The sequence below is a fragment of the Centroberyx affinis genome, unplaced genomic scaffold (assembly GCF_046629955.1).
Source record: "Centroberyx affinis isolate AG114_WGS23_722 - 3 ecotype Tasmania unplaced genomic scaffold, CSIRO-AGI_Caff_v1 ptg000180l_1, whole genome shotgun sequence".
NCBI lineage: Eukaryota > Metazoa > Chordata > Actinopteri > Beryciformes > Berycidae > Centroberyx > Centroberyx affinis.
Window position 1 is genome coordinate 214,600 of NW_027278877.1, and position 13,991 is coordinate 228,590.

The 13,991-nt window shown below is 40.5% G+C and overlaps 1 protein-coding gene across 1 annotated transcript in view; it reads right to left on the reverse strand.

The window, feature by feature from the left end:
- The window catches only part of ank1b (ankyrin 1, erythrocytic b), a 96,110-nt gene that overhangs the window by 28,563 nt on the left and 53,556 nt on the right, over positions 1–13,991 (reverse strand). Inside the window, exons 9-24 of the mRNA XM_071535743.1 lie at positions 13,004–13,102; positions 12,618–12,716; positions 11,009–11,206; positions 10,234–10,332; positions 9,472–9,570; positions 8,512–8,610; positions 7,719–7,916; positions 6,797–6,895; positions 6,561–6,659; positions 5,907–6,104; positions 4,956–5,054; positions 2,617–2,715; positions 1,759–1,857; positions 912–1,004; positions 593–665; positions 380–400 (exon numbers count right to left, since the gene is read on the reverse strand). Coding sequence (XP_071391844.1) covers positions 380–400; positions 593–665; positions 912–1,004; positions 1,759–1,857; positions 2,617–2,715; positions 4,956–5,054; positions 5,907–6,104; positions 6,561–6,659; positions 6,797–6,895; positions 7,719–7,916; positions 8,512–8,610; positions 9,472–9,570; positions 10,234–10,332; positions 11,009–11,206; positions 12,618–12,716; positions 13,004–13,102 — 1,771 coding nt within the window. The remainder of the gene's footprint in view (positions 1–379; positions 401–592; positions 666–911; positions 1,005–1,758; positions 1,858–2,616; positions 2,716–4,955; positions 5,055–5,906; positions 6,105–6,560; positions 6,660–6,796; positions 6,896–7,718; positions 7,917–8,511; positions 8,611–9,471; positions 9,571–10,233; positions 10,333–11,008; positions 11,207–12,617; positions 12,717–13,003; positions 13,103–13,991) is intronic.

Genomic DNA, 13,991 nt, shown 5'->3' on the forward strand with positions numbered 1-13,991 from the left:
AGCAACGCTGCATTGGGAGGGAGCTGTTTGTCTTTTTAAATGCTGAAATACTGTAGTCCTGTCAATAATGAGTCCACGGACAGATGTACTCTGAACGCTGGTAAAAAGGAAAATGTCATGACTACATGCCGATGAAAAACACACACTATTTTCACATAAATATTTGAGGAAGTGGGAGAGAAAGGATAAGAGAGAGGATAAAGAGAGAGAAGATACAGATAAGGGAAAGAAAGTTCAACAGGGCTAGAGTTGAGAGCAGAGTCAAAGTAACAGGTTAGAAAGACAATTAGTGATGCACAGAGAAAATGAGAATTGCAATGAAGGCACAAGTTCACTAGCCACCGGACCGGACAAAGCAGAGATACAGACACAATCCTACCTAACGTTAGCTGGGCAACCCCTACAAAACAAATGAAAAAAGGGTGTTATAAAGAGTCATGTATCAGTTTAAATTCATGGTAGCACTGCCACATGTCAATTCACCTCCCAAACACTCTTCTTCTATCATAATACTGAGTCAGAGCTGAAAATGAATTATCAAAACTGAACAAGTAACTGTATTTTATCCACAATACCGAATCTACCAGCCTACCTTCATCCTCCGAAACATCCAAAATCTCATCTACTGTCTCTGGAAAACTCATCCGATGCTTCTCTGTGGTGATCTGTTGAGAGCAGAGAGAGAGGGAAAGAGAGAGAGATGGAGAGGCAGAGGGAGGGAGAAAAGAGGGAGAGAGGAGAAAAAAGGGAAACTTAACTTATTTTAAAGCAAACATGAGAGAGACAGCTGAACTTACTGAAAGATGCTAGAGCAAAACTGATTGATTGAGAATTTGAGTCACGGCGTGCGTCAAGGTTGCTGCCGTGTACATGGGTGTAACCATGTGAACCGTGTATCACGCGTTGCTCACCGCGGAGACAGCCTCCTCGGTGACCAGCTTCAGCACATCTATGACAGAGATGTATCCCAGTCGCTTAGCAATCCCCAGGGGTGACGTCCCATTCTATAGAGAAGAGAAAAATCAGATGAACGTCATGGAAAATATCTCCATAAAGATGACTTCTCATGAATATCACTACGTTGTAAGGTCTCCAAATAGAAATAATCATTTCAAATGACCTTTTCAATATTATTTCATATTGAGGTGCACTTTCAGACCCACTATTATTTTGTCAGAGAAGACATCAATTTGGTTGACATGGATAATAACAGATGAAAGAAATGAATGGGTAAGGAGGACAGGAGGGTTGTTATATTCTAGCCAAGATGCAAAGCTGGAACTCATCATAATTTTCACCTGAAATTATGAATACAAGACGAACCCTAGCATTAACCCTAACCTTAATCTCATTGGAGGCTGTATGCCTCTATGTATAACATAGAGTACATAGAGAAACAATCATCAACATTTAAAGATATAGCAATTTATGAATTTGTGGCTTGGCCAGAAAATGAAAAGATGTGAACAAGCGGAGAGCAGTGTTGAAATACTGTGGTTTAAGAGGTGTGTGATGGGAGGATAAACAAGAGGGACTGAAGGAAGATAAGGAGAAAAATTGTCATTTTTGACACAGTGCTGTTGGGTTTATTTGTTAGTTTGTTTGGGGTATTTTGTGTTTTTTCCTTCACATGTCCGTTTGAGACAAATGTACATGTACACATTTCGGCAGAGAGGCCAGAGTGCAGGGGGAGGCAGCAGGAGGCTGGTGTCGGAAGGAAGGAAAACAGAGGCCAAGATAGTCAGAAAAGTGTCTCACTGAAGTAATCTCATTGGGCTGGGCTCCGTGTTTCAACAACAGTGTGACAATATCCGTATGGCCTTGCTGAGCTGCCTGGTGGAGGGGGGTGTAGCCCACCTGGAGAGAAAGAGAGAGAGAGAGGGAGAGAGATAGACAGAGAGAGAGGGAGGGAGAGAAAGATTGAGAAAGAGAGATAGAGTACACAGACAGTGTTTCAATACATGCTTTTGTCCCCTAATGCTAATATCAGTGCTGCTCCAATCATTCATGACACTGACAGGGCAAAATTTAAAAGCAATTGCATCTCAAATCGCATGGTACGAGCTATCAGTATGTGAAAGGCAGACATTTTGAAAGCATATCATAATGATTGTATTGTAAAAACGTCCATCTTAATAAGTCTTTTAATCTCATATTCAGTCTTAAAATCTTATTTTTCTTAGAACAAGATAACAATTCTGCCAATGGGGTGAGATAACTCTACTTGTTTCCAATGCTGTTTCACAGTCTCATACGTGTCAATATCTTGAAACAAGTCAGAATAAGGCAGATCACTGCCCTACTATCAAGAAAATGACACTTGATTCTACACTATTTTTGAAACAAGTTGATTTGCATTGGAAACAAGTGAAGTTATCAAACCCCACTGGCAGATTTCTTCACTTTTTTTTTTTTTTAAGAAAATTACGATTATAGGACTCAATAATTGACTAAATGACTTGTTAAGATGGCTATTGCTGCAGTGTAAGAATGTATGTGAACAGTGACCTTGATGCAACAACATGCATGTCTATCCGGAAATGTGTGCAAATGTGTGTGTGTGTGTGTGAAGGAAAAAAACAGAGAGTGCAAGTGAGAGAGGGCGAGAGAGTTTACCCTTGTCTTGCTATTCACATGAGCCTGCTGCTGCAGAAGGAACTTCACCATCTTGATGTTGCCATAGTGACAGGCCACATGAAGGGGTGTGTAGCCCATCTGAGAAAATGAGAGGGAGACAGTTGGCTGTTATTCAATGGCCTCATTATTGCCTCATTACAGGCAGCTTGTTTCTTGTGTAAACATGTGTAAACTTGTATAAACATAATACATCCAAAGATGTCAAAACAAGTGCTGGCAACAAACAATCAAAAAAAAAAACTTCACACAGCCTGCATGGAGAGATTGGTTCCAAAACTGATTATTCATTCATTTAAAATAAGTGTCAGCTACGTTTGTAATAAAATCACTGCTAGCACAACATTAAAACAAATGATGGTACTTTTTTTTTAGATTCATTTTTGGGGCAGAGAAAGAGAGAGAAAGAGAGAGAGAGAGAGAGAGAGAGAGAGAGAGAGAGAGAGAGAGAGAGAGATGACATATGACAAAGGTCCTGGGCCAGATTCGAACCCAGGATTGTGTTTATATGGCATGCGCATTCGACCATTGACCCACCAGGACGCCCATGATGGTACTTCTTGAAGGAAAGTGCATAATGAGCTCTTAGACTGACAAAATGATAACACATACAACACTAGATCTACTATATTTCAGAGATATACTGAATGATGAACTTAGGTCATTTATTTCAGCCATCCTGGTAAATAGGTGTTCTAATTTTGTCACCTATTACCAATTCACATCCTGTGTATTGTTAAACAGGTGACAAAATGGTAACACATACAACACTGGATCCTCAATATTTCAAAGAAACTGAATGATGAACTTAGGTAATGATATTTCTCTAAGATGGATATAAAGTGTTTTTGAAGAAACCCTGTGTCTAGTTTTAGAAACAGGGGATTCCCCAGCATGGGTTTCTCTGTCTCCAAGATGATTATTGCACCTGTATAGAGCATGCAACCTCACTACAGTAATCCAAACCTATATACAACCTTATTCATTCTAACCCAGAGGTAATGGTTTTCATCTAAATGAATGACAAGTTTGTGTGACTGACAAACTGAAAAACTGAAACCAGAGCAAAACTTATAAATATGATACAGTCATTCATATGGATGAGATAACCCTAAACCAAAACCCTTACAACAACCTAATTTGCAGGAGATGGTATCATACAATGCAAAATGAAAAATGTATGAAATATGTTTGGGTATTTTTGCATGTGTTTGGTTTTTTTTATGCCTATTTGGTAGACTAATCTGTCTGTCAGATGTCTGACATTGGATGAATGAGGCTGTATAGCAACAAGTGCGCTGGTGCTGTCTAGCTGCGGGTGGAGGAGTGGGGTTGGGGGTAGAAACTATGTTGACTTTAAAAACTCCACCTGTTGACACCAAAGTGCTGCGGTAGCACAGTGTTGTTAGAACTAAGAGAATTGCTGAACAAAATATTTAATTCATGCGTTGACTTAGCCACTCCACTGCACTCTGCTGCACTGCGCTTTGCAAAAAGCGTCACGCATGATCGAATGGACGGAAGGAACGAACAAACGAACGAATGAGCGAACAAACGAACAAACGAACGAGCGAGCCAACAAATGAACAAACAAATCAATGAATGAACCAACAGTCAGCAAAGCACCAATATTTTTCTCTAGAAGGGAAGAAATCAACAGCTCTGATTTTATTCATTTTTTACTTTGATCTTTGGTTCCTGCACCTGGGATAAGAGAGTCTGACCAATTAGACTGCTAGTCTGTGACAACATGGGTCAGGCCCAGGCTACATTGCAGATGTTTCAGTCCCTTATGAGCTGGAGTGCGGCCCAAGATAACCCTAAGGTCCCTTCTGACCGTCCTGCTGTCTCAGCTAAAGGCTAAAAGTGATGGCACTTTTGCCATCAGGGCTCCTAAAATGTGGAACGCCCTGCCTGAGGAACTTAGCTAGCTAATTCAGTGTCATCTTTTAACTCACTGCTTAAAACACTTTTAGAGACTTGCTTTTATATAATGACTTTGTTTTTGCCCATGTAAAATCTTGTATTCTTTTTTTTTTTTTAACACTTTTCTTTTGAATGTGCTTTCCAATTTGTGTAAAAAAAAAAAGAAATATATATATAGCTTTGTTTTTTTTTTTACGTTTTTGGATGATGAACCACCAAAATTGTTGACTGGACATTGATGTGCAACTCGTGTGTATTGTGTATTGTAAGACCCCCTCGAAAACGAGATGCAACATATCAAGAGGCTTATCCTACTAAATAAATAACATTTACTCTACTAATAAGAATAATGCTTATTGTGTCATTCTGTGAACCAGCGGAGGCATGTGTCTTACCCGTGAAGCAGCGTAAACAGAGGCTCCCTGTTTGACCAAGGTGTCAGCGATGCCCACATGACCTTCCTGGGCCACCAGATGCAGAGGGGTCAGTCCGTTCTGGGAGACACAGGAGGAATGGACAGATGAGCAAGATGAGCAAACTATCTTTTCTTAAACAGCACTTTTAGGGTATTTCTACTTTGTTAGATGTTAAACAGCGGACAGAAAGAGAAAGTACAGGAAAGGAGATGACATGTAACAAAGTTTATCAGCTGGGTTTGAGCCCACAATGTCACAAGTACATCATAGTACACAAGCCAATTAACACAATTAATTAATTCCTGACTGTAAAGTTTTCATGATTTGACCCTAACCTGATACTTTTGTTCAAAATCTCTCATAGATATCCGACTCAAAAATGTCAAGTTACAAGCTCTTAATCCTCCCTGAAACTGTTTACAGTGCAATACTTTGTTGATCCTTGAGTGACAGCATACCATGAGCCAGGATTAAAACCCATTCACTATTTCATACGATCACTTAAGTGCCTGCTTTTTCATGCACTAAACAGTTACTATAAATTATTAATCAAAAGTTGTCCAAATCAAAACACAGGCCTCCCATGAGTGCAAATATAATTGTTTTGAATGATATGGTACTGTTGTTTTTGTATTGGTTTTGTATTATTGAGGAGGAAGGAGATTTGAGATTTTTGTGTCCTTACATGAATTCAAGTTTTACAATTTCCTGACCCTTGGACTTAAGAGAACCCCCGTTGAAAACCCATCATAAAATGTAATCGATCTTCGATAAGGGAGTGTTTTTTTTTCTAAATTCTTATAACATTCTAATCTTATGTACAAAGTTTCTTAGATACAAAGTTTTCATCCGAAAGCAGTTACATGCTGTTATGCAAATCCAATTTTGCACTCTGGGATTGATAAAGTTGAATCCAGTCTAATACTGCACCTTGTTTCCCAGGTTTACGTTGGCCTGTTTGGAGATGAGCAGGGCCACCATGTCGGGCCGCCCCTCCTGGGAGGCCAGGTGCAGGGGCGTGATGCCTTGGAGGGATTCGGAGTTAGCCGATGCCCCGTTCTGCAGCAGACAACTGGCCACCTCCATCTGGTTCTGCTTGGCTGCTATGTGCAGGGGGGTGTAGCCATTCTGTAGAGAGGGACAAGGACATACAGTACATGCACAGACAGACAGATGAACAGGCAGACAGAAGGGTGGACAGACAGACAAACAGACAGACAGACAGACAGACAGACAGGGCCACATGTAAGTCCACATGTAAGTCCAGAGTCCACTGATGTGAATGCAGTGTTGAGTTGGTTGGCTGAAGTGTGGTGCACAGTAGAGGAAGAGTTAATTTCTAATCTGTTACGTATTCACTTTGAATTTTAATTTACCCACTATCCTTAGAGAGGGCATCGCTTTTTTAATACGGTCGATGTCTCATTTTGGACTGAAACTCAAATGCTTTTGTGTGAGAGTGCTTCAAAGTTGATGTGTCAATGCTAAACAAGGATAGTCATGGAGGCTAATGTGTTTTGAGTATCGTACACTTGTTTGGAGTTTGTGTGTGTGTGTGTGTGTGTGCACGCGCATGTGTCTTACTCGGGCAGTGCTGTGTGCAGATCCTCCTTTGCTGACCAGGAGTTTAACAACGTCCAGGTTGTTGTGATGGACGGCCACATGAAGGGGGGTCAGACCATTCTGTAAAACACACACACACACACACACACACACATAATGGCCCACTACTATCATCTTTTTTGTGCATTTACTGCCTTCTAAGCAGTGGAATATTACATGGGCGTAAATAACAGCGAGCACAGTGTGGATTCTCTCACCTTCCCAGCTGCGTTGGGGTTCGCTCCTCGCTCTAGCAGCAGCTCAGCTACGTCCACCTTTCCATATTTAGAGGCCACATGGAGTGGAGTGAAGCCTTTCTGCTCAAAAAAAAAAAATAAAAAATCCATAGAGAGAGCTGTTTACCATGCTGCTCACTGCTGTACAACATGCTCCTTGTTGTTGAATAAAAACTAGGTATTGCCAAAGGTTTATCCTACTATAAAATGAGGAAAACTCTGTCTGCATCCATTTTGCTCCTCGATGGGTTGGCCAATCAATCTGAAACTGCACATGGGCATTGAGCATTGGCATAGGCAGGGACTGACGAAGCTGATTTTTCCACTTTTCCAAATATACGCTGTTTATGTGCATTTTTGGCAAGTCTGCTCGGAGTTGTGGCGTGCGCATCCCCGGGTATGGACTAGTCAATAATAAAGACAAAAATGCTTATGTTCTCATTAATTCCCATGTAGTTTAGAAACTATACAATGTGTTTTTAACAACTGTCAAATACCTAACAGTAATGATTCTCAGTCTGAAAAACGTGTGATAGAATGAGAATAAGGGATCATTATAAAGATGTAAGATACCGTGTAGATTACTATAAAACAGAGATAAATGAACGAGAGATCTAGAAGTAGGCAGACAACAGAAGATTGTATTTGCACTCGGTAGCTCCCAGGTGTGAATGTGATTAACTGAAAGAATGGTGCTGAAAAATAGCATACATACTCAATAAATCTTTCCTGAAATTACCATAAGTAAAAGTGGTCTCTAAACACAATATACACCATACTTTTCCTTTACAAGTATATGCTTGATGAAGACCAGCTGAGGCCGAAATGTTGTTGAGCTATTGCACTAAGGGAGCATTAATCCAGATGCAAGTATCTTTTTTCTATCTCATGCTCTCTGCACTACCTTGGTCATCTTGGTCTGCTGTGCCACTTCATCCAGCAGGATTCGAATGGTGTGGACATGTCCTTCACGGGCGGCGATGTGTAAAGGTGTGTGGCCTGCGGTGGTGGCTGAGTCTGGGTTGGCCTTGTGCTCCAGGAGCAGCTTGACAAGCTCCTTGTGGCCCATTCGGGCCGCACAGTGTAGGGGGGTCTGGTCATCCTAGACAAATAGAGGAGAGAGAGGTTAGTTTAAGCTTATTAGAGGAAAAACAAATAGGCACTAAGCGGATCAAACCTACAAACTTTTTACTTCTGGGCGGCCACCCAAACCAACCAAACAAAAGTGGACAGCAGAAAGACTTGCTCGATTTAAAAAAAAAATCCTCTGTTATGCCAAAGTTATTATTATATTATTAGGTTATTGTGCTATTATATATGTTTTTTGTGCTGCTCACAACTGTGAAATGGCAGCTATACCAGGCATGTTGCATGTCTCTGTCATACATGATCATTGTAGGGATGAAGGCATATTTGTTTCATGTATTCTATCCATCTTGTCTACGAGCAATACAGCATTGACCCTTGCCCTCTTTACAAGCTGTTGCATGTCATGTTGGTGATCTCAGAATCGAAAACTTTAAGAAATATTACTGTATGTTGCTCTGGTTGAGAGTATGATCTAAATGGCTAAAACATGAATGTGGATGCAATATTTTAGATGTTTTTTGTGCTACCAACAACTATCAAATGGCAGCTACAGATAGCATGCAACATTTGCTTAGGGACGGGACGAGTGAAAGCAGACAGAATGGTACCTTGGCCTTGGCGTCCACCTGCGCCGTGTTCTGCAGCAGGAACTGAGCGACTTCACAGTGTCCTGCTCTGGACGCCATGTGGAGCGGAGTCTCCACTTTCTGGTTTAGACAATCACAGAAAAACACGTCACTCACACTACAACACACAATAATTAAATGCAGTTTTCTTGATAGATAGTATACTGTGTATGAAGAGCTGTATTTCCAAATGTTTTGTGTATTTTGCAGGAAAAAAAATACATTTCACCATGCAATATTTAGAGGATCCAGTGTGCTTTATCAACCAAGGACTCAAGTCATATACTATCCCATAAAGAGCAATATTTTGTTCTTTGTTGTTTTTATAGTAATCTTTTATTTATTATTATTTTGATACTTTTTGATTGTGGATTATTGTTGTTTGATTTTTTTTTTTTTTACTTAAAAAGCTAAGATTCAGTCCATCAATTCCAGTAATAATGAATTTGTTCATACTCATTCTGCAATATCCATTTTAGTCACTGAATTACAGTGGGCTATTGATTTACTTTTTGAATTGGTAGAACAGAAAGTGAACCGTGCTATGGCTAATTGTTGAGTTTGCAACATAATGCATCTTATGAAGTAATTAATTCTTGTATTCAGTCGGAAACTCCTATTCTTAAAATAAGTCAAAAAATGCCAATACGGTAAGATCATTTTACTTTCTGCAATACATCTCAACTTGAAGAATTTTCTTCACACAAGTAAAAATATCTTGAAATAAGATGTAGCTCTACTTGTTTCAGGATCATGTCTCTTGAGTCAGGAAAATTTAGTTTTATTGCACCTGAGACAAGTGGAATCATCTCACTCCAATGGACATTTTTTTTAAATTACTATTTTACTTTTAGAAATAAGACTTTAAGAATGAACACATGATTAAATGACTTGTTCACATGGCCGGCCTTTACAGTGTAAAGTTACACAAGGAGTTCTCACCACATTGGAAGCATTGGGCGAAGCCCCTCTTTGGAGAAGGCTCTTCACTATGTTCAAGTGGCCCATGAATGCTGCTACATGGAGAGGAGTGAGACCAGACTGCACACACACACACACACACAAAACAGAAAGAGAGGGTCATCAGGTTTTACTGTTTCAGCCGTCACATGCAACTGCTTGATGCTATTCCGTCTATAGAGAAGTGAAAGAGCAGACTAGCTTGTTAGTCACATCTGGTATATTGGCATTGGCAGTGTTAGCATGGGTTGCTATCAATGTTAGTGCCAGGGGTTTGGTATGAGAAGACAACATCATGAATAATTTCCTTTTACAATACAACCACATCGGTCATCTTTGAAACTTTTAGACAGATGTTAGCATTATAAACGACAATATTGGTACATATTGGCATTGATTTCTGTTCCCCATAACACTTGTATATGATACCTACAGTTCACTTGAAAAACAACATCATCCCTAACAGCCATGCCTAGGGAATAGGGGATATATGAATCTAAAATTCAGCATTTTCACTGTCATTTCTAATCCATATACAAGTTCTGACACTGAAATAGACTGACTACTATTATGTGCAAGGCAGTATATGCACATCCAAAATGCAAACACATGCTTGATACAAAAGGCGAGGCATGGCTGACGAGGATCAGTTGGGGTGAAAACCTTGTTGATTACACCAATATGGGAGAGTTTTCGAGATCTGCTCTTTTTTTTCCACTGACATCTCATGCATCATCATCTCACCTCTGTGACAGCTTCTAAAGAGGCAGAGTGCTTAAGCAGCAGGTCCATGGAGCGCATGTGGTTCTTCTTACAGGCAATGTGGAGAGGTGTGAAGCCATTCTGGAGACAGCAGAAACCGTACAGTTAGACAAATACATGTCCAGTCCTGACACTGGAATCACAGGCTTTCCTGTTTAATTTAGTATATTAGCAGTGTGTGCATGTGTAGTTTGAGTTTTGGTTCCACATCCATCCCTGTTTTTGGACCTAGGTATTGTTCTAGTAAAGGTGGCAATTCTAAAAACATTTTTCACTGGATACTTTATTGTATTCAACAGATTAATTCTAAAGTTTGGGACACTTAATTGTGTTTTAGAAGAAAATTAGTCTAAATTATGCTTGTGAGTCATGTTAATTTTCACATTTTCTCTAGCAGTGATGGTGATTTTCTTGCAACACTGCTGAATGAACACATAATTAAACACTGAACTGGCAGTGTAAGATTAGTTTTCTTTTTTACAAAATAGCGAGTAATGTGCGTCTTCAATTGTAACCAAGAGAAAGCAAGTCTGCAAACACTGAGTGAGCAAAATCAAGATGATATTGGCAAAAACAACATCACAGACGCCAAACGTAATAATAACAATAATCTAAGAATTCATTACTAAATTCAGTTCACTACGTCATGAAGACCACAATGGACACACAGTAAGACTCATCTCAATGATCTTATTTATGCTTGTTATGTTGTGAAATCATCAAAATAAAATAAAAAAAACCAACAACAGTTACTCACCAGCGCCCTCGCATTGGCTTTGGCTCCCTTGTCCAGCAGGACTTTGGCCATGCGATGATGCCCGCAGTGGGCCGCTACATGAAGAGGGGTCAGGTGGTCGAGCGTGATGTCATCAATCTCAGCGTTGTATTGGAGTAGCTGCCTGACACAGTCCATGTGATCCCCCTGGGCTGCCATGTGGATGGGGGACAGACCGTTCTGTAAGAGGGGGATAAGGATGGAGGGAGGGAGAGACATTAAAAGTGGGAGGGAGAGGGAAAAGGAGAGAAAGAGGGAGAGAGTGAAAGGCAAGGCAGGGAGAGAGGGTAAGGATGGAAGAGGGAAGTGAAACAGGAGAAGAGATGGAGAGACAGAGGGAGAGAGAGAGAGAAAGGAGACAGGGAGAGAGGCAGGGGGGGAGGGAGGGAGACAGAGATAAAGAGAGACAGTGTCAAAATTTCTCTGAACCAATGTTGCCAAACTAAATCCCAGCGCATTTATTATACAGAGTCAGTTAAGTGATTCTGATTCTGTTTTCTGATTTTGAGAGAAGCGGAGAGACCCTCTGAGTCCACATAATCTACAAATGAATGACACTAAAATAACTTGGGGATAACGCTGTCAGCAAGGAAGCTTGTGGCAAAGATTACTGCTAAGTATGCAAATCCATGGCTGAAGTGGCTCGGAGCTTGGCTGTTCAGTTTCCCGATGTGTCAGAGACCAAAAGGCCGTTTATCCCTGCCTGACCTTCATCTTAGCCAAAGTGTCTAAGTTTGGTCAAAGTGTCTTCAAGATCCAGTGCAATAATTTCAGCTCAGTCAGGAAAAGTTTGATGTTGATTTCTAACACAATGAGCATCAGTGTTTTTCAGTTTTTGATGGTTAGATGGGACAAAGATGTAGGACTGAGTGAGAGCCGAACCTTCCACTGCAGACAATATTTCTATCTTTGGAGAACAAATATCCAGAGTTGGAACTTCGGCACCCAGCAACAATGGAGGCACAAAGATTTTGGCTGTTTGGCAAGTAGCTGCATGGCTATTGTCTGACAGACTATGGGACACCTAATTAACTATGCATATACTGTCAACCAATCAGAGCATTTTGTGAACCCTGAGTGTCGGTGACATCATTTAAACCAAGAAGAACATTGGATTTCTAAATCTGTTCTTTTTTTGATCTGTTTGAGTTTTTCAAAAGTCGTCAAATTTCCACAATGCTGACAGTTGTAATAATTTGGATAACTTTACATTAAAGGTCCCTTGTTAAATTATACCAAGAAATACAATTCTCATTGCACTGGACCTTAAACTTTCTAGGAAACAGATTTATACATCAATCTTCTGATAGCTTTAGATATATTATTAATGAAATAACCTGGGATTCTTTTTTTTTTTTTTGGTTATTTCGTTTTTTTTGGTTATTTTAGTTCTTTCAACTGACTCAATATTCAAAAAGTCAAAATCCAATCTTAACAGGAAAGCCTGATCTGCTCTGATTAAAAAGCACCCCTGGTAAACACTGACTGAACCTCAGTCTCTGTTTTTAGCCTTGGTAAAGGTTATGCACTACATCTTACTTTTCTTTCTGTACAGGTGTAGTGCATGTGGTGTTTCATCCATTTGATCTACCTTGGTTTTAGCCTGGATGGGAGCGCCCTGGTCCAGCAGGATCTCGATGATACGGACATGACCATTCCTGGCCGCACAGTGCAGAGGAGTCAGCTCATCCTGGAGAAAAGATGGGCAGACAGAGAAGGGAGAGAGACAGGAAAAGAAGTTGGGAAGGTGCAAAGCAAAACGACAGACAGAAATGAGAAAAGCAGCAGGGAGAGGGAGAAAGGAAGACAGATGGGGAAAGCAAACAGCAGGAAGGCGTTAAGCGTTACGCACAGAAGTGACAAAATGTCTTAAAAAAGTGTCAGTGACTTCCACTGTAGACAAAACACTGCTGAGTACAAAGCACAGGAGAGCACAGCAGAGAGCGGAAAGCAGCTGAACAGTGCAGAACACATTACCTTAGTTTTGGCATCAATCTGTGCCCCTCTGTCCAGCAGTAGTCTGACCATGATCACATTTCCCCTCCTGGAGGCTATGTGAAGGGGCGTGATGCCATTCTAGAGAAGCAGGGGTTAAGAAACGAGTCAGTCATGTCACTCATCACCTTTCTGGACCAGTGATTCTCAACCTTTTTCATATCAAGGACCCCTAATTTAGTCCACATTAGAGCCACAGACCCCCATTTGATGGGATTTTGTCTCTTGGACCAAAATCTGAGAATATTTTTATTGTTAGATATGATTTTGTCCAGAATCCCATGACTATCTGTATTGTAGGTAGAGAGATAACAGTGAAACTATGATCAAAACAGTCATTCTTCTACATTCTCTAATTGTGTTAACTTCTTGTAAATGAAATAATGCTGAAGTTTAACAATTCATCAATTTGCTGGGGACCCCCTGGAACCTCAAGGACCCCTGGTGGTCCCCTGACCCCACGTTGAGAACCACTGTTCTAGACCACATAAAACTGCACTTTATTGTTGTTTACATGGAAATATGTCCCACATCACGTGTCCAGAACCTCAGTTAACATAAAATAAGAATGAGATATAAGACTAAGAGTCCAAATCGGTGTAAGGCCTGACATCTTAAGGCAAAAATCATGCTGCTGATCTATGGTGCAAGTGATGTCACCACCTGTTGTTCTCTATAGAAGGTGACTAAATCACCTGGCCCCAAAGATCAGCCAATAGCAGATGGCCAGTTCAGTAGCATGCTTTTTACCATTAGATTTCAGGTTTTACCCTGATTTGAGTTTGGTGTTTAGTTACTCTTTAAGACATTCTTCTCTCAACATAGCCTCTATCCATACAATACCATCATAGGGTTTCTAAAATGTGCGCCCGAACCACATACACTCACACGCACATTTCCAACCAAAATGTTCTATCAGCACATCCATCATTTCTTTCCGGTGTCATCTCTGATCCGGGCAGATTGCAGC